General features: G+C 38.8%; 1 protein-coding gene across 1 annotated transcript in view; it reads right to left on the bottom strand.

The window, feature by feature from the left end:
• Spata31h1 (SPATA31 subfamily H member 1) overlaps positions 1–18,317 on the bottom strand; it is a 40,685-nt gene that overhangs the window by 6,584 nt on the left and 15,784 nt on the right. Inside the window, exons 2-8 of the mRNA XM_077105233.1 lie at positions 12,815–12,893; positions 11,463–11,517; positions 11,143–11,238; positions 8,961–10,805; positions 8,137–8,144; positions 1,042–7,812; positions 286–798 (exon numbers count right to left, since the gene is read on the bottom strand). Of these exons, the coding sequence (XP_076961348.1) occupies positions 286–798; positions 1,042–7,812; positions 8,137–8,144; positions 8,961–10,805; positions 11,143–11,238; positions 11,463–11,517; positions 12,815–12,893 (9,367 nt within the window). The remainder of the gene's footprint in view (positions 1–285; positions 799–1,041; positions 7,813–8,136; positions 8,145–8,960; positions 10,806–11,142; positions 11,239–11,462; positions 11,518–12,814; positions 12,894–18,317) is intronic.

Genomic DNA, 18,317 nt, shown 5'->3' with positions numbered 1-18,317 from the left:
AAGATTGCACACCGTTTAACTGAGGACCCAAAGTGAACAGAGATTGTACAACTTGCTGCCCTGACTCAAGTTGGTTCTCCAAAAATTGAAACTTTGTTTCTGCAGTTAACTCAGATGATTTCATACTTTGCAAGTAGGGCCCAGAGTTGAACAAAACGGATTTTGTACCTTGAGATTCTGACCCAAGATTCAGTTCAGAGGGCTTCATGGTTTGCACCTGTGGCCCTGGACTAAACTTAAAATTTATGCGTTCAAATTCTGAATTCAAGTTGGAAGAATTTGTACCTTGAAGTTGATGATCAGAGTTGAACTCCATTGGTATCACATTTTGGAACTTTGTCCCTGAAGTCAATTCACATTTTATATCTTGTACATGTTGTACAGAGTTGAATACAACAGATTCTATGCCTTGTTGCTCTGACCCTAGGTGAAATTCAGATTTCATACTTGGAATTTTTATTCCTGAAGTCAATTCAAAAGTTGTAATATCTTGCAATACTGGCCCATGTTTGTATTCCATGGACTTTATAAATTCTAATTTTGGCTCTGAATTCAATTTAGAAGAATTTACACAGTGTACATGTGGTCCAGGGCTGCATTCCATAGGTGCTAAACCTAGAAATTTTGACCCTGGAGTCAGTTCAGATTTCAACCTTGACCCTGGAGTCAGTTCAGATTTCAAATCCTGTGAATGTAGTCCAGAGTTAACTATCATAGTTTTTTCCCTCTCTAAATTCAACTCACAAGGCTTTATACCTTGAAATTTTGCAATTGGAGTTAACTCAGAAGATTTCACACCTTGAAAATGTGGCCCAGGGTGGCACCCAATAGAATTTTCACACTGGGGTTTGGGCTTTGGAAGGGATACAGAATTCACACCTTGAAAATGTGGCCCAGGGTGGCACCCAGTAGAATTTTCACACTGTGGTTTGGGCTCTGGAAGAGATGCAGAATTCACACCTTGAAAATGTGGCCCAGGGTGGCACCCAGTAGAATTTTCACACTGAAGTTTGGGTCCTGGAATGAATGCAGAATTCACACCTTGAAAATGTGGCCCAGGGTGGCACCCAATAGAATTTACACACTGAGGTTTGGGCCCTGGAACAAAAGAAGAGTTCACACCTTGAAAATGTGGCCCAGGGTGGCACCCAATAGAATTTTCACACTGGGGTTTGGGCTCTGGAAGGGATGCAGAATTCACACCTTGAAAATGTGGCCCAGGGTGGCACCCAGTAGAATTTTCACACTGGGGTTTGGGCTTTGGAAGGGATACAGAATTCACACCTTGAAAATGTGGTTCAAAGCAGAACATCTGAGATTTTACTCCTTGAAGCTTTGACCCAGGTATAAATTCAAAAGATTTTGAACTTTCTAACTGTGGCCCAGTGTCAAATGCCATAAAATTTTTATACTGAGTCTGTGACCCTTGATTCAGTCCAAAAGATTCCTCACCTTTCAATTTAAGCTTATGCTTGAATTTCTGAGATTGCTCATCTGGAGTAGAAGGTTTTATCCCTTGCAAATGTGGCTCGTGATTTAAAACCATAAAATTTACACTTTGAAACTGTGGCCATTGACTCAATTTGTGAGATTTCTCATCTTTTGGCTGATTTCCGGTACTGAATTCAGAAGATACCACACTATGAATCTTTGATTCTAAGGGCAGTTCAGAGTGTTTTACAACGTGTAATTCTGAGCCATGGTTGACCTCTATTGGAAGGTTTATGGAATCAGATTTCACACCTTGGAGCTTCGCTCCTGGATTAAATTCCATAGATTTCATACATGGTGTCAACCTGGATAATTCCTTATTTTGGAACTGTGGGAATGAGTTGAACCCCAGAGATTTCCTATCTTGTACCTTACTTAGACACAATTCAAGAGATTTCACATCTTGCCACAGTGGCTGAGGAATTAATCCCACAGATTTCTCTTTTTGAAGCTTTGACCCTGGGATCACTTCAGAAGATTTCACACCCTGTAAGTATGGTCCAGAACTGAAACCTCTACATTTAATACCTTGAAGTTTTGTCCCCAGGATCAGCTTAGAAAATTTCACATCTTGCAACTGGGGGCCTGAGTTGAATTTTACAGATTCCTCACCTTGAAGCTTTGCTTCTGGTATTAACTCAGATGTCACACCTTGTAACTTTGAACCATGGTCAAACTCTACAGACTTCACATCTTGAAATTCCATCCCTTCAATCGACTCAGAAGATTTTTCTCCTTGTATTTGTGATCCAGAGTTGAAGTCCACTGATTGAACAACTTGAAATTGTGTCCCTGGTATCATCTCAGAAGATTTTATACTTTTAAGGAATTTTCTAGAACTGAACTCCACAGATTTTATACCTCCAAGTTTTATACCCATGATCAGCTCAGAAGATTTCATATCTTGTAACTGGGGGTCTGAGTCTAGCGCTACAGATTTCATACCTAGAAGCTTCCTCCCCAGGGTCAAATCAGATTTCTCACCTTGCAACTTTGGAGTGGATTTGAATTCTACAGATTTCACATCTTGAAGCTTTCTCCCTGTGATCGTTTCAGAAGATTTCACGCCTCGTAAGTGTGGTCTGGAACTGAAATTCATAGATTTTACATCTTGAAGTTTTATTCCTGTGATCAATTTAGAAGATTTCACATCTTGCAACTGTGGGCCCAAGTTCAACTCCACCCATTTTACTTCTTGAGGCTTTGTCCTCAGTATTGGCTCATTAGATTTTACACCTTGCAAACGTGGCCTAGGTTTGGAGTCTATAGCTTTGACACCTTGAATCTTGGTTCTCTCTGTCAAATCAGAATATGGTATACCTTTCAACTGTGAACTAGGGCTTAACTCAGTACCTTTCATATATTGGGACTTTGTCTCAGGTGTCAACTTAGAACATTTTACACTCTGCCTCTGGGGCCCAGAGTTGAACTCCTCAGATTTCATACCTTGAGGCTTTGTCTGAAGAGCCAATTCTGATGATTTCATACTTTTCAAGTGTATTACAGAGTTCAACTCTACAAGTTTATCATTTTGTAATTGTGGCCCTTGACTTTTTATCTCTGATCTCACCCCTGAAAGTTGTGGCTCTTGTGTATACACTAGAGACTTCACACCTTGAGGTTCTGTTCCTGGGGATGACTCCAAGGGTTTCACTTCCTGCAGCTGTCCTGAGGTCAACTCTGAAGATTTTAAACTTTGCAAATGAAGGCCAGATTTGAACACCATTGATTTTATATCACAGAGTTTTGACCTTGAGGTTGGGTCACATGATTTTGTACTTTTCAATTGCAGCTCAGATTTCAAATCAATAGATTTGAAGTCTTGAGGCTGATACTCCTGGAGTGATTCCAAAGGTTGTATACTTCTGAGCTTTGACCTTTGAGTCAAATCAGATGTTTTCACATCTCTTAACTGTATTGAAGATTTTGACTCTAGAGCTGTGACACTCTGAGATTGTGACTCAAGATTTACCACAGATTTCATATTTTGGAATTCAGATATTGGAATCCACTGAACAGACTTCTTACTTCCAAGCTGTGTCCCTTGGTCTAACTCCACAGCTTTCACACCTTGAAGCTGTGGCTCTGAGGTTGAAATTTTTTTCCCTTCTTGCAGCTCTAGTCCTGGGGACAACTCAGGAGTTTTCAGACACTGACCATGAGGCCCAAGGTTAAAGTTCATAGATTTTGCACCTTGAAGTTTTGGCCTTAGAGTCAGTTCACATACTTTTGTACTTTTAAAGTCTATGGAAGTTTTCAATCCTGCTGATTTAACACGTTGAGATAGTGGCCCAAGATTTAATCTTACAGCTTTCAAGCCTTGGAACTCAGGTCCTGGTATCCACTGCACAGATTTCCTACTTCTAAGCTGTGGCCTTTGGTGTATTTCCACAGTTTTCACACCTTGAAGCTGTGGTTCTGAGGTTGATGCAAAAATTTTCCTTTTTTGTACCTCTGGTCCTGGAGTCAGTGTAGAGGTTTTTATACACTGCAACTGTGGCTCATGATTAAGCTCCATAGATTTTGCTCCTTGAAATTTTGGCCCTATAGACAATTCAGATGGCATCACTTCTGAAGTTTTTAATTCTTCAGGTTTGACACTTTGATATTGTGACCCAAAGTTTAATTCTACAGATTTCACACCTTGGTACTCTGGTTCTGGTATCCAGTTAATATATTTTATACTTTCAGACTGCAGCTCTTTGTCTAACTCCACAATTTTCGCATCTTGAATTTTCGCATCTTGAAGTAGTGGCTCTAAAGTTGACTCCAAGGGTTTCACTTGGTACAACTGTGGTCCTGGGGTCAACTTGGAAGATTTTATACTTTGCAGCTGAGGTTCACATTTGAACTCTCTCTCTTTTACATCTTGAATAATTGGTTCTGGAGCCAATTCAAATGATTTTGTATCTTTCAGTGGTAGCTCGGAGTTGAGGTCTAGAGATTTTATACCTTTAGATTTGGGCCCTTTTAAATTTAAAGATATTATACTTTCTGACTCAGATCCCCTTTTTGGCTGCTCTAAATCCACACATGTCTTCTCCAATGAATTTACAAATATCTGGTCATCCTGCTCAGGCCCAAGAGTTAAATCCACAGGTGCCATCCCGTGAAACTGTTGCCTTGTGGCTAAGTCCACAGATTTTACTTCTTGAACTCCTTCTCTTCTGGTTACATTCACCTGCCTTTTTACTGTTGGAGTCAACTTCACAGATTTTTCATATTGCAGCTGTGAATCTGGAGTCTCCTCTATAAATTTTAAATTTTGTATCTTAGAACATGGGGTAATTTCCACAAATTTGGAATCTTGCATTTGTGGCTCTAAAGCCAATTCCTTAGGCTTAATACCTTGTAGTTCAGGTTGTTGAGAAATCTCCATAGATTTAACACCTTGAAGCAATGGCTCAGGTACAAAAGCCACAGAATTCTCATCTTGCATCTTTGAGCCATGTTTTGATTCCATAGCTTTTATATCTTGATTCTGTAAACTTGGGACCAACTCCACAGTTTTCAAATCTTGAATTTTTGAACCTGGAGTCAACTCCATGGATTTCACTTCTTCAACCTTGCAATAAGGGGCAAATTCCACAGAGTTGAAATCTTTTGTCTGTGGTCCCAAGGTTATCTTTATGGGTTTCACACCTTCCTTTTGAGAACTTGGAGTTATCTCCATAGATTTTATACCTTCCTGACATGGTTCTGGCATTAAGACCACAGATTTTATATTTTCCAACTGTGGTCCTGAAGGTAGTGATGCAGATCTTAAAACCTGAATCTTTGAAGCTAGGGTGAGCTCCTTAGGTTTCACACTTTCTGCCTGTGGCCCTGGAGTTAACACCATAGATTTGACTTTTCCCAGCTCTGGCTTTGGGGTTAACTGCACAGATTTTGTATTTCCCAAATGTGGCCCTGGGACTAGTTCCACAGATATCTTATCTTCTAGCTGTGTTTCTGGGATTGATTTCTCAGATTTTAAGTCTTGAAGCTTTGAGAATGGAGTCTGTTCCACAGGTTTTACATTTTCCAACTGTGGTACTTGGACTAATTCAGATTTTATATCTTGTGACTGTAGTTTTCTGGCCAACTCATAATGGTTTACACTTGATAACATCATCCTAGGAATCAACTCCATAAATTCTACATATGCTATCTGTGGCTCTGGGACTAATTTATAAGAAATTTCACCTTCAAAGTGTGGCACTTGGTTCATTGTTACGTATTTTACATCTTGAAACAGTGGTTCTGGTACTAACAACTCTGGTTTAGACCCTTGCCTCTCTGGCTGTGAGGTGAACTCCAAAAATTGCCCACCTTGAGGCTGTGGCCCTAAGATTAACTGTGAAGATTTCACTCTTTGAGGTTGAGTTCCTGATGTTGTATCCAAAAATTTAACATCTTGTAGGCATGGCCCTATGTTAAGCCCAGCCTGTTTAATGTCTTGAAGCCCTGAAGACACATTTGCTAATTTGTAATCAGGCAGCCCTAACTCTGGAGTCATTTCAATCCTTGACCCTGGGGTTTGCTTCCCAAATTTGACACCTTGAAGCTTTGGCCCTGAGGTCAATCCAGAAAATTTGGTATCTTGCTGCCATAGCTCTAGATTTTCTTCCTCAGGTTTTTCACTTTGTACTTTTGAGGTCAATATCATAGATTTCATTCTGTAAAACTGTGATCCTTCAGTACACATAACAGATTTCATATCCTCAACCTGTGGCTGTTGGCTTAACTGCAAAGATGATTCTGGTACAAACCCTAGAAAATTTATATCTTGAAGCTCATCCCTTGGTATAAACTGTATACGTTTGAAACTTTGATGCTTTGGCTCAGGGATCAAATCAGAAAATTTGACATCTTGCAAGCTTGGTCCTGGGCTTAGTTCCACAGATTTCACACCTTGAGGCTGTGGTTCTGGAATCAGTGGTACTGATTTGACACTTTGATGCTTTGTCCCTGTGATAAAATCTGACAATTTGATTTCTTGTACTGGGGAACCTGGGGTCATTTCATCAGATTTCACACCATAATGTGGGGCCCCTGAGAGTAAATCCATAGGTTCTTCTTGAAGAAGTGTATCTGGAGATAAATTGGAAAATCTAACACTTTGCAACTGTGGACCTGGAGTTAATCCAGAAGATTTGACACTTGGCTGCCATGGGCCTAGATTTAAATATGCAGATTTCACACTGTGTTTCTGTGCCCCCTTAGTCAATTCCTCCAATAATATACCTTGTATCCCTGGCTCTGGTTTTGGCTTCTCAGATTCTGCCACTCTGGTAGTTGACTGTTGGACTGAATGCACACATTTTGCACCTTTCCACTGAGACTCTGGATCAATTTGCCTAGACTTTACTCCCTGGAGTTGTGGCCCTGAGATCAAGTCTCTAAGATATGGTTTTGATCCTGTAATTAAAGTTTTAGATCCAACCACTCGTGGGGGTGGCTCAGAATTTAATTTAACAGATTTCAAATTTTGTGGTAATGACCCTGATTTTTCATAGCATATTTCTGATCCTAGAGTCAACCCCAGAGAATATAGTTCTGAGACAGCCCTCTGGGTCTTATCAGCTTGAGATTCTGCCTTTAAGGGTATCTCTGACAATTTGGTAACTTCTGAATGTGGTTGTGTATTTAGAGGAACAAATTTCCTACCTTGGGATTGTGGCTCTGGGGTCAACACCTTTGATTTTACATTTTGCACCTCTGATCCTGGTATCAAGTCCAGAGATTGTTTTATTGTGTGTTGTGGTTCTGGAGTCTCCTCCATCATTTTTACAAGTTGGAACACAGTCTTACAAGTGTCTTTGAATGATGTTGGACTCATCTTCATAGATTCTGTTAATGGCACTGGGGTAATTTCTAAATATGGTTGTGTCAACCCAACAGATTCTCCTACCTGGTGACAAATGTCAGAGGTAAGTTTTACCTTTGTGCCTTGATGTTCTGGCTCTGGGGTCATTCCTAAATATTCTGAGACTTGATGCCATGGAGTCAATCTTTCAGGCTCTAGGACTTGATAATTTGGTTTGAGGTTCAACTCTACAGATTTCACTGCTTGAAGTTGTATACCTGGGATCACTTCCCCAAATTTCACACTTTGCACTTGTGACTCAGGAATTACTCTTCTATATTCTACCATTTGGGGACTTTTTACATCTTTAGACAATGCTACTGGGACTGTCTTCTCAGAGCTGATATTTTGTACTGATGGTTTTGGGGTCAGCTCCATAGATTTTATATCTTCCAGTGGTGTCTTTAGGGTCAATTCCACAGTTTTTGTATCTTTAAACTCTGGTGGTAGGTCCAAATGAGCATAATCTCTATCTTGAAACTGTGAATGGGGGCTCAAATCTATCGATCTCCTACTTATCAACTGTGGTGCTTGGGTTAATTCAGCAGATTTTACACTTTGCAGTTGTGGTCCTAGAGCGAGTTGGATAGATTCCACATCTTGAGGCAGAGACTCTGGGGCTGACTGCATAGATTTCTCACCTTGTTGCAGCTGTGGTATGGAGGTTAACTCTTCAGATTTTATACTCTGCCATTGACACTCTGGGATCAAGCCTGTAGATTTTATAGTTGGTGTCAGCTGTCCATATTTTGCCACTTGCGGAACTAAACCTGTGGTTGTATCTACAGATTTCATACTTTGCAACCTTGGTCCTAGGACCAGGTTCTCAGATTTTAAATCTTGCAATTCTGGGAATAATTTCATAGACTCTACAATCTTAACTTGTGACATTGGCTTCACCTCCATATATTTCACACCTTCAAGCAATGATGTAGTAGTCATTACAGCAGATTCTGTGACTTGATGCAGTGGCTTTTGGTTCATTCCTACAAATTCTGTACCTTGACCTGGTTTTCCTGGGATTGTCCCCAAAGATTCCATTATTTGATGGTTTGACTCTGTCAGCTGTATAGATTTGCTTATTTTTAGCCATGTGTCAGTGGTCAACCCCATAGTTTCTGTTACTTTATGGTTTTGCCTTGGGCTCATCTCTGAATATTCCAGGACTTGACAGCATGGGCTCAACCTTGAAGGATCCATGACCTGATGAGATGTTCTTGAAGTTAACGACACAGATTCTGTGCCTTGATGTTGTGGTTGTGAAGTCATGTTCACTGAGTCTTGCACTTGGCTCTGTAACCCAGAAGTCAATTCCAAAGGTTCCTTGACTTGAGATATTGGCTGTGGGGTCAAACTCTGAGATTTTATAACTTGTGACTGTGGTCCTGTGATCATTCCAAAGGGCAACCCCAATGCTACGGGAGTTACCTTTACAGAATGTACAGATTGATATGATGGTGTTAGAATCATTCTTGCTGATTTTGTGATGTTAGGTGGTAGCTTTGGAGGTAAAATCACAGATTCTACAACTTTTAGTGGGGCAAGAGTTGTAGGAGGGCTAAGGGAAGAAGTTAAACCAACTGATTGAGTTGACCTTGGGGTCAAATTTGTAATTTGAGACTGTGAATCTGGGGTCAAACCCCCATATTCTGTAACATGTGGCTGTGCTAATGGAATTATCCCCATGGCATTCATGGTTTGTAATAGCACCACTGGAGTTACTTTCTTATAATCCATGACTTGATGTAATGGTGTTGAGACAGTTTCCAATGGTTTTGTGTACTGATGTACTGGCTCTGGAGTAATCTTCACTTGTTCCATGGCTTGACTTTGTGACCCCAGGGTCATGCTCACTGACTCCATGACTTTATGCTGTGGCCCTGGACTCATTTCTACAGTTTGCATCACTGTCTGTTGTGGCCTTGGACTCATCTCTTCTGGTTTTATGGTTTTATGGTCCAACAATGTGTCCATCTTCTCTAACTTCATGACTCCATGTTGTGGCTTTGGGATCATTCTCATGGATTCTATGATATGTGGATGCGATTTGCTAGTCATCCCCATGGAGTCCATGACTTGAAGCAATGCTACAGGAGTTATTTTCACATTGTCTGGGACCCGATTCCGTCTTGAGTTCATCCTCTCTGATTCCACATCTTGTTGCTGAGGACTTGGGGTTATCTCCATTGACTTGATTAATTGATTTGGTGATTTGGGGGTTATACTCATTATTTCCTTGGGCTGGATTGGTTTTACAACTTGATTTGGCGGCTGTGGAAACAAACTCATAGATTCTATCACATCTGAATGTGATTCTGGGATCATTCCCATTGAATTCATAACCTGAAGCAATGCCAATGGAGTTACCTTTAGGTTATCTGTGACTTGATATGGTAACCTTGGGGTCAGCTCCACATCAGTCACTTGTGTCTTATGCTGCTGTATCCTTTTTTCTGGAAGACCTATGACTCTCTGTTCTATACTAAGCTCTAGCACATGCTTTGGGTCCTTCTTCAATAAAGTGGCTTCTTCTTGAATTATGTTAACTCCTAAACTTCTGGGAGGTGGAGAGCCCATTGACCTAACTAAATGCTTAGATCCAAGAATTTGGGGATCATCCCCAGGTTGTAACTGCTTATTTGAGATAAATGACTGTGAAATTTTTGTTTCTGTCCTATTTAATCCAGATTCCACACCAATGTTCACATGGAGCTGAAATGATGGAAGGTCTGGGGATTTATTATTGGTACTTTGCTCAGTGCTTTGATGAATAGGCATAGATAATTGAGTTTGGGTATTCTCTGGTCCAGGGACTCCGGCTTGTATTAAATAATTCAGCATTGCCCATGATTCCTTCACAGGTGAGGGCACTATTTGTTCCCGCAAAGTACAGACCTTCCAAGACATATGCCCTTCTAGCTCTCCTCTAGCCAAAGGAGAAAGCTGGAGTGGAGCCCAACCTGGGAGTTGTGGTCTCTCATCTGAAACCGAATTTGGCCCCTCATCTGCTACCAAATGACTCTTGCTCCTTTTCTTATCTTTTGTTTTCTGTTGTTGTTTGCAGTGACCTTGGGATTCAAAAATAGAGTTAATAAAAGAATTTTGAGGCTGCAGAGATGAAAGAGTTGCCAAATTCTGAAAAAGTTCTGATTTCTCAGGCTCTGATAGCCAAAAAGGGGGCAGGGATGTGTCCTGGTTCCTGAATACAGATGATTGCTTTTGAGGAGAAACAGGTAAACCTTTGCTCTGGAATTTCCAAGTTCTTCCTTCAGAAAAGATAGGAAGGTAAGACAGGCTGGAGCTGGTGCTTGATGATCCAGAGGAGATAACATTGTCACTAGAAAGTTCTGTCTTCATACAGTCACAACTGGGTAGAACAGCCTCCTGAGCCACAAGAATAGAGGAGGAGGAGGAGGAAGAAGTCACATCCTGGGGTTCAGGCAAACCCAGTTCCATAAGACTTGATCTAAGAAATAAAGAGACAAGTTTCCAATTATTTGCTTTGGAATCAGAAAAGGAAAAATATGTTTGGCTTCAGGGGAGATTTTGGGGGAAAAAGTTGTTTTCCCCAATATCATTTACATGTGCAAAGAGTTCTTCCACCAGGACAAAGAGAAACAACATTCCCATTCTACTCAGATATGATCCTTAAAGTAGTTTGAACCCAGAATTTTGCTCATTGCCAGAACTAAGACTCTCCTTCCCTTTTGCCTCCCGCCTTTACTCTCTTCCTTCCTCCCTCTTAAATCCTTTCAAATGCTTTACCATCTTCAATCCCCCACCCAGAAACTATGTTCCCTGACCTTGCATTTTCCAGGTGTTGGAAGATATGTTGAAGACTCTTGCCCATTGACCAGAGTATATATTCCTGGGTCCAGCTCACAGGGAGTTCTGAAATACTGGATGTAACAGAATATATCAGTATAATTGAAGTGATATTAAAATACCAATAAGCAAAACAATAAGAAACAACTTAGAAAGGAGACAATGATTACAATGAAGGAAGTTAGCATTTCAGGTATTTATTCCTAAATTTTATGATTAAGATAATTTATCAGTAGTACAGGCTACTGATAAATTATCTTAATCATGTTGGATTAGCTTCACTCACTCACTCACTCACCATGTTGGATTAGCTTCAGTGCAATCCATCCTGATGTTTTCTTCCAACTGTGGAACTGGGAATAGGAGTGAAGAATCTATTAGCAAAGTGACTATTTATATCATTTAGCACAACCTCCTCATTTTGCAAATACGGAAACAAAGGTGAAGTCATGCCCAAGGTTATAAAGTTAATGAGTGGTAGAGATCAGATCTCAAGTAAAAAAAAAAAAAAAAAAAAAAGATGTTGCCTTCATTATGTAGTAGATGTCAGCCATTGGGAAGAGGAGGAATAACCATGGGAATAGGACATTGGAGTGGAAAACAGAGGTCCTGATGATATGTCTTTTCCTTCAAAAGAGTCTACCCAGCATCTATGGTAGGGAAATAAAGGTTTAATAGGTCCACTTCATGTTTGAATACAGTCCTTGCTGCTCTGCACCTGTGATTTATTTATTTATTTTTGTTACCAGGGATTGAACCTAGGGGTGTTCCTAGGTTCCTAGGTTCCTAGCCACATCCTTAGCCCTTTTTTTTTTTTTCTTTTTTTGAGACAGGTTTTTGCTAAATTGCTTAGGGTCTTGCTAAATGGCTTTGAATTTGTAACCCTCCAGCTTCAGCCTCCAAAATTTCTGGGATTACAGGTGTGTGCTACCATGTCCACCAGTGGATTATTTTTAAAAAACATGTTTCTTTCTTTTCTCTGTCTGTCATTCCTAAACTCCCATCCATAATCTAAGGGGAAACAGTATTAGCTTTCTTTCCAAACCTAGACAGAGTTATCTGCCTTTGAGCACATACCCACTACAGGAACAAAGTAATTCAGATTTGGGATAGTGCCAGAAGATCTAAGAAATGACTGTCTCCCAAATTCACAAGTGAATTACAACCCAGGACAGGGAACACATGAAATATAACCTTTGTACCACCTCTTTAAAAAAAACTCTTTGTTACCACTGATGTGGAGACTCACAGCCTCTGGGATAGGAGTCTCTGTGTTTCTCCTTGGTAGCAAACACTTCTTTTTCCTTTTTCTCAAAACTGTGTTCTCATTATTGGATTGGCATCCAGGACAAGAACCAAACTTTTAGTAAAAAAAATATATTGAAATTTCCCTCACCAAACTCTTAGTAGTGAGTCTTTGTCCATTCTCTTATGTGACCAAATTTCTTTCCCATACTGGACTTTGCATAAAAGTAGATGAAAAAAGGAAGCAAGAGGAAAGCCATCATGGAAGGAATTATGGAGTTGTTTATGTCTCATTGGAAGTGGAGATGCTAGAAAGAATAGGCACATTCCTTTCGTTTACATTCTCTTTTTCAACCTCCCTCTATCTGTTATTTAAAGCAGATCCACAGTTGATATATCATTAGCCTTGAACTGAAGAGTAAAGGATAGGACTTTTCTGACCTGTGGGTTTCTGGATCTTTTTCGATTTATGCTGGTTTGAAGTCTAGAGAAGCACAAAAGGAAAAAAAATAAAATTGGGTTATGTTCTAGGTTGGAGATTTATTGACAGCATATCTCACATATAGCAGATATTAATATATCTTATATATCAGATATTGATACAGCTGGCATCTATAACCATATCATTAATTACCACCTTATTTATTTAATTATGACTTCTGAGTACTTGCTAAGCCAGGTGCTAAACTACAAAGATAAATATAATTCCTATACTTTTTGAACTTATGTTAGTAAGGAAAATAGACATCTAAGCAGATAAGTTAAAATATCATGTGTAAGTGCTATAACAAAAATATAAAAATTAGGGAATGCAGAGAAGAGTGATTAGCTTCTTGTGAGAAAGGAAAATTTACTTAATAAATTGCCATTTTGTAGTAGATTTGAAGAATCAGCAGAAGATTTTTAGGTGAAAAAAGATCACTGCGGACAAATGGGAAAATCACTGAAAAGATCAACATATCACAGTTGTCAGGTGCACTTTTGCTAAGTTGTGGGAGATAAGGCTGAAAAGTTAGGTAGAAGCAAGATTGTGCCTAATAGTAGAATTTTAATTTTGTTCTACAGGTCATAGTTTCCCAAGAGTGGTGGGTAAATTCTAGGTTTTTGCAAAGGTGATACAGGTCTTTTCAAAGACAGTAATAACATTTGTTACCATTTTAAATAAAGCACTTATTTCTTCTCTTTAAACCTAGGCATCAGTCTCCTGAAAGTATCAAAAGAGCCTACACAACATTTAGTGGGGACTTCACGAATACTCAGAACTCAATAACACAATTTACCACTCAGCCAAATACCTTCTGGCTGCAATGGTAATTTTGAACCTTTAGACAGTTTTTAATTGATTTTCTGTTTAATCATATATTATTTAATATATTATTTAAGAACTTATGCCCATTATGGACCATTGATTAAAAATAAGAGGCAAAAGGAAAACCAATTTTGAAATGCTGTTGAACCACGACACAAAGAAAAGACCACCAACTCCAATTTTAGATCAAATTAAGGCAAGCTTATATTGTGTACACAAAGAAGGCTGGCCAGCGACTGTCTCCCAAAACCAGGCTAGAGATCAGCCCAGTTCTCAGGGAAGAAGAGGTTTATATAGCACAAAAAGTTACAAAGGGGGGTGCCTTGGGAACTTGTAACTAACAGGGTTCTGGCAAACAATACAAGGGCAGATAGCAGATTAATGATCTACATGGCATGATATTTCAAGGTAGGGGTAAATTCAGACCCCAACATGAGAATTTATGAGGCACTTCTGAGGTTTCAGAGAGGGTTATTATCTGGTCAAGGAGACCCAGTCATGGGTGAGTTCAGAGCATGGGCAGGAATTTCAAACAAGTTTAAACATCAGGTTGTCAGGCCAAATAGAAATCTTAGTATTTTATAATAAAAAAGAAATTTTTGTAACAAGATCATTCCCAAGCTTAAGATGAAATTTGGTTGGGTTCATCAATGCAGATTAATATACTTAAAAATTATGAATATATGTATGAAATACATATACTAGAGTATATACATACACACATATATAATATATACATTTTACATACATGCCTATATATGTGAAATGTATATACCAATATGTATGTATATAAACATCTATATTTTTTTAAAGAGAGAGAGAATTTTTTTAATATTTATTTTTTAGTTTTCGGTGGACACAACATCTTTATTTTTATGTAGTGCTGAGGATCGAATCCAGCGCCTTGCACAGCCAGGCGAACGCATACCGCTTGAGCCACATCCCCAGCCCAACATCTATATTTTTAAAAATGTAAAAAATATATATGTATATTATACACTTCTGTGTGTTATTAGGAATGGAACCCAGGGCCGTGCATGTGCTAGGCAAGACCCTACTACTGAACAATATCCACTACCCTTTTTATTTTATTTTGAGAAGGGGTCTTGCTAAATTGCCCAGGCTGGTTTTAAATTTGCAGTCCTTCTGCCTCAGTCTCCTGAGTAGCAGGGATTAGGCACCATACATGCCTGATGTCTGTGTACATATTAATCTCAAATACATATTATAGACCTAAATAATCTGAAAACACATCACAAAACACCTGGAAATGCTGAATAAAATACAACATTCTTTTAAATGCAGAATTTAACTTTTGTGGGGGAAAAAAAAGGAAAATCAGGGTGAAAATAATTTTTTTTAAATGCAGTCAAGAAGCCGAGCATAGTGGTACACACCTGCAATCCCACCAGCTCAGCTGTTCGGGAGCCTGAGGCAGGAGTTCCAAGCCAACATCATCAGCAAAAGTGAGGCACTAAGCAATTTTGTGAGACCCTGTCTCTAAATAAAATAGGGCTGAGGATGTGTTTAAGTGCTTCTGAGTTAAATTCTTAGTTTAAAAAAAAAAAAAAAAGAATTCACCAAGATTTGCAAATACCCAAACAACTTACAGATGTCAATATAATTTTCTCTATAGCAGCAAAAATCTATAAAGATATCACTTAAAATAATAAAATATCTCCTTCACAATAGCAATAAAATTACAAACTTGTGCTAGGCATCATGGCACACACCTGTAATCCCAGCTACTTGGGAGGCTGAGGATCACAAGTTTGAGGCCAGCCTGGGCAATTAAGGGAGACCCTGTCACAAAATAAAAAAAGCTAGGAATGTAGCTCGGTGATACAATGCCTCTGGGTTCAATCCCCAGTACCAAAACAACAACAACAAAAAAAAAAAAAAAGAGAGGGGCTGGAGATGTGGCTCAAGTGGTAGCGCGCTCGCCTGGCATGCATGCGGCCCGGGTTCGATCCTCAGCACCACATACAAACAAAGATGTTGTGTCTGCCAAATATTAAAAAAAATAAATAAAGTGAATTGTTTTAAAATAAATAAATAAAAAGAGAGACAAACTTGCTATCACTGCTAACCCCAAGGGAACTGCAAGGAAAGCTGCCTTCACACTAAAAAGTTTAGGGGACTAGAGATAAGACCTTGGGAAGCTATAACAATAGGCTGGCTTTTGTGTATTTTGCAGCTCAAGTTCACGCCATCTGAATGGTTCCCAAAACCTTTTTAAGTCCTGGATTGATAATGCCATAGTCAAAGTAAATGAAATATTCTCTAAGGAAGACCTTCATCCCAGGCTTCAATAAAATCCTCATAAATATTACATTTCATTTTGCTGTGAATCTAAAAATTGCTTTAAAATAGTCTTTTTTAAAAGTAAATGACTGGAGGGGCTGGGGATGTGGCTCAAGCCGTAGTATGCTCCCCTGGCAGGGTGTGGCCCGGGTTCGATCCTCAGCACCACATACAAAGATGTTGTGTCTGCCATATAAAAAATGTAAATAAAATATTTTAAAAAAGTAAATAACTGGAACTTTTCAAAATTTAGAAAGTCTGAGATTCAAGCCTTAGATGCAAGAGGTATTATCAAACAACATAAAGAAAAGCCAAACTTAAGTTCACTGTATAATACTGAAAAGACAAAGAATCTTTAAAACAGCCAAAGATAAAACATACATTATATTCAAAGGAGTAATAAGATGTATAGTTGATATATTGTTAGAAATATTGGGAAACAGCCAAGTATGGTGGCACGAGCCTGTAAATCCTAGGTATTTGGGAGGCCAATGCCAACCTCAGCGACTTAGTGAGATCCTGTCTCAAAATAAAAAATAAGTAGAGCTGGGGATATAGCTTGGTGATAGATCACCTGGGACTCAATCCTTACTACTAAAATATGTGTGTGTGTGTGTGTGTGTGTGTGTGTGTGTGTGTGTAACAGAGAGAGGGAGAGAGAAATATATATGTATATATATAGAGAGAGAGAGTGAAGTATATACATATATATAGATATGGATATATGTGTGTATATAATTTATATTTATATAAAGCCAGAAAACAGGGGCTGGGGTTGCAGCTCAGCAGTAGAGCGCTCACCTACCACATATGAGGCCTTGGATTCAATCCTTAGCACCACATAAAAAGAAATAAATAAAGGTATTATGTCCAACTATACCTAAAAAAATAAATTTAAAAAAAATAAAGGCAGAAAACAACAGAATTATATTCTTTAATGTGCTAAAAGAAAATAAATACCTACCTAGACTTTTTTTTTTGTATTAAACAAGTGTTTCATCTCTGAACTACATCCCCATCAATCCCCTTTTATTTTAATTTTATTTATTTAAGTTTTTGGTATTGGGAATTGAACCCAGGGGCACTTTACTACTGGGCTCTATCCCCATTCCTTTTTTAATTTTTTGAGACAGGTTCTTGCTAAGTTGCTGAGAGCCCCGCTAAATTGCTGAGGCTAGCCTTGAACTTGTGATCCTCTTGGTTCAGCCTCCCAACTTGCTGGTATTCTATAGGTGTATGCCACCATGCCCAGCTAGACTTTTATACTAGTGAAATTACTCTTCAAATTTGAAGGTGAAATAGATTAATAAACAACAACAACAAAGAGAAATAGAATAAAAAGCAAACTACATAGTATGTTTAATTGATCTGGCTAAAGCTTCCAGGAAAATGTTGAATAGAAGTTGTGAAAGCAGGATTTACTCCAAGAATGCAACATAAAAAATAAATAAATAAATAAAAATAAAAAACTAGGCTGGAGTTGTGGCTCAATAGTACAGCGCTTGCCTGGCATGCATGAGACCCTGGGTTCAATCCTCAGGGCTGCATATAAATAAATAAATAAAATAATAAAAGATCCATTGATAACTAAAAAAAATTCAATGTAATATTATAATATAAAGGGAAAAACATGATCATATCAAATGATGCAGAAAAAGCATTTGACAGTCCAATGCCCATTCACGATAAAAATAGTAAACAAACTAGGAATAGAAAGAAATTTCCTCAACATGATAAAGAACCTTGCAATGGATCAGCAGTTTATGCTTCCCAACCCTGCTTTCCAAATAATGTTTAAGTCCTAAGCCCTGAGGTAATATTATTAATATGTGGGTCCTTTGTAGGTGGTTAGGTCATGAGGTGGGATTAGTGTCCTTATAAAGTGGATTCCAAAGTTATCCCCCACCCTTTCTGCCATGTACAGACATTAGGAATTAGGCAGTCAACAACTAAGAAAGGGCCCTCACCATGCTGGCACCCTGATCTTGAACTTCCCAGACTCCACAGTATGTCAAATAAATTTCTGTTACTTGTAAGCCACTTAGCATTTTGTTATGGGAACTTATGCAAAGACAGAAATTGGTTTTCAAGTAGGTGTACCAGGGTAATGAATACCTAAAAGTATGTAATAGGAAGAGGTGGGAAGAGTTCTGAAGTTCCTGCTAGAAAAATTCTACTTTGATATGATGTTGGCATTGAACTCAGTTCTCCTGCATGCGTGTGCCACTACACGCACCGGTTTATTATTTTAAAATCTCTGTTTAATTCAGCAAATTAATAGAATTAACAAAGAAA

The sequence above is a fragment of the Callospermophilus lateralis genome, chromosome 14 (genome assembly GCF_048772815.1).
Source record: "Callospermophilus lateralis isolate mCalLat2 chromosome 14, mCalLat2.hap1, whole genome shotgun sequence".
Classification (NCBI taxonomy): Eukaryota; Metazoa; Chordata; class Mammalia; order Rodentia; family Sciuridae; genus Callospermophilus; species Callospermophilus lateralis.
This window is presented reverse-complemented; position numbering and strand designations above follow the sequence as displayed.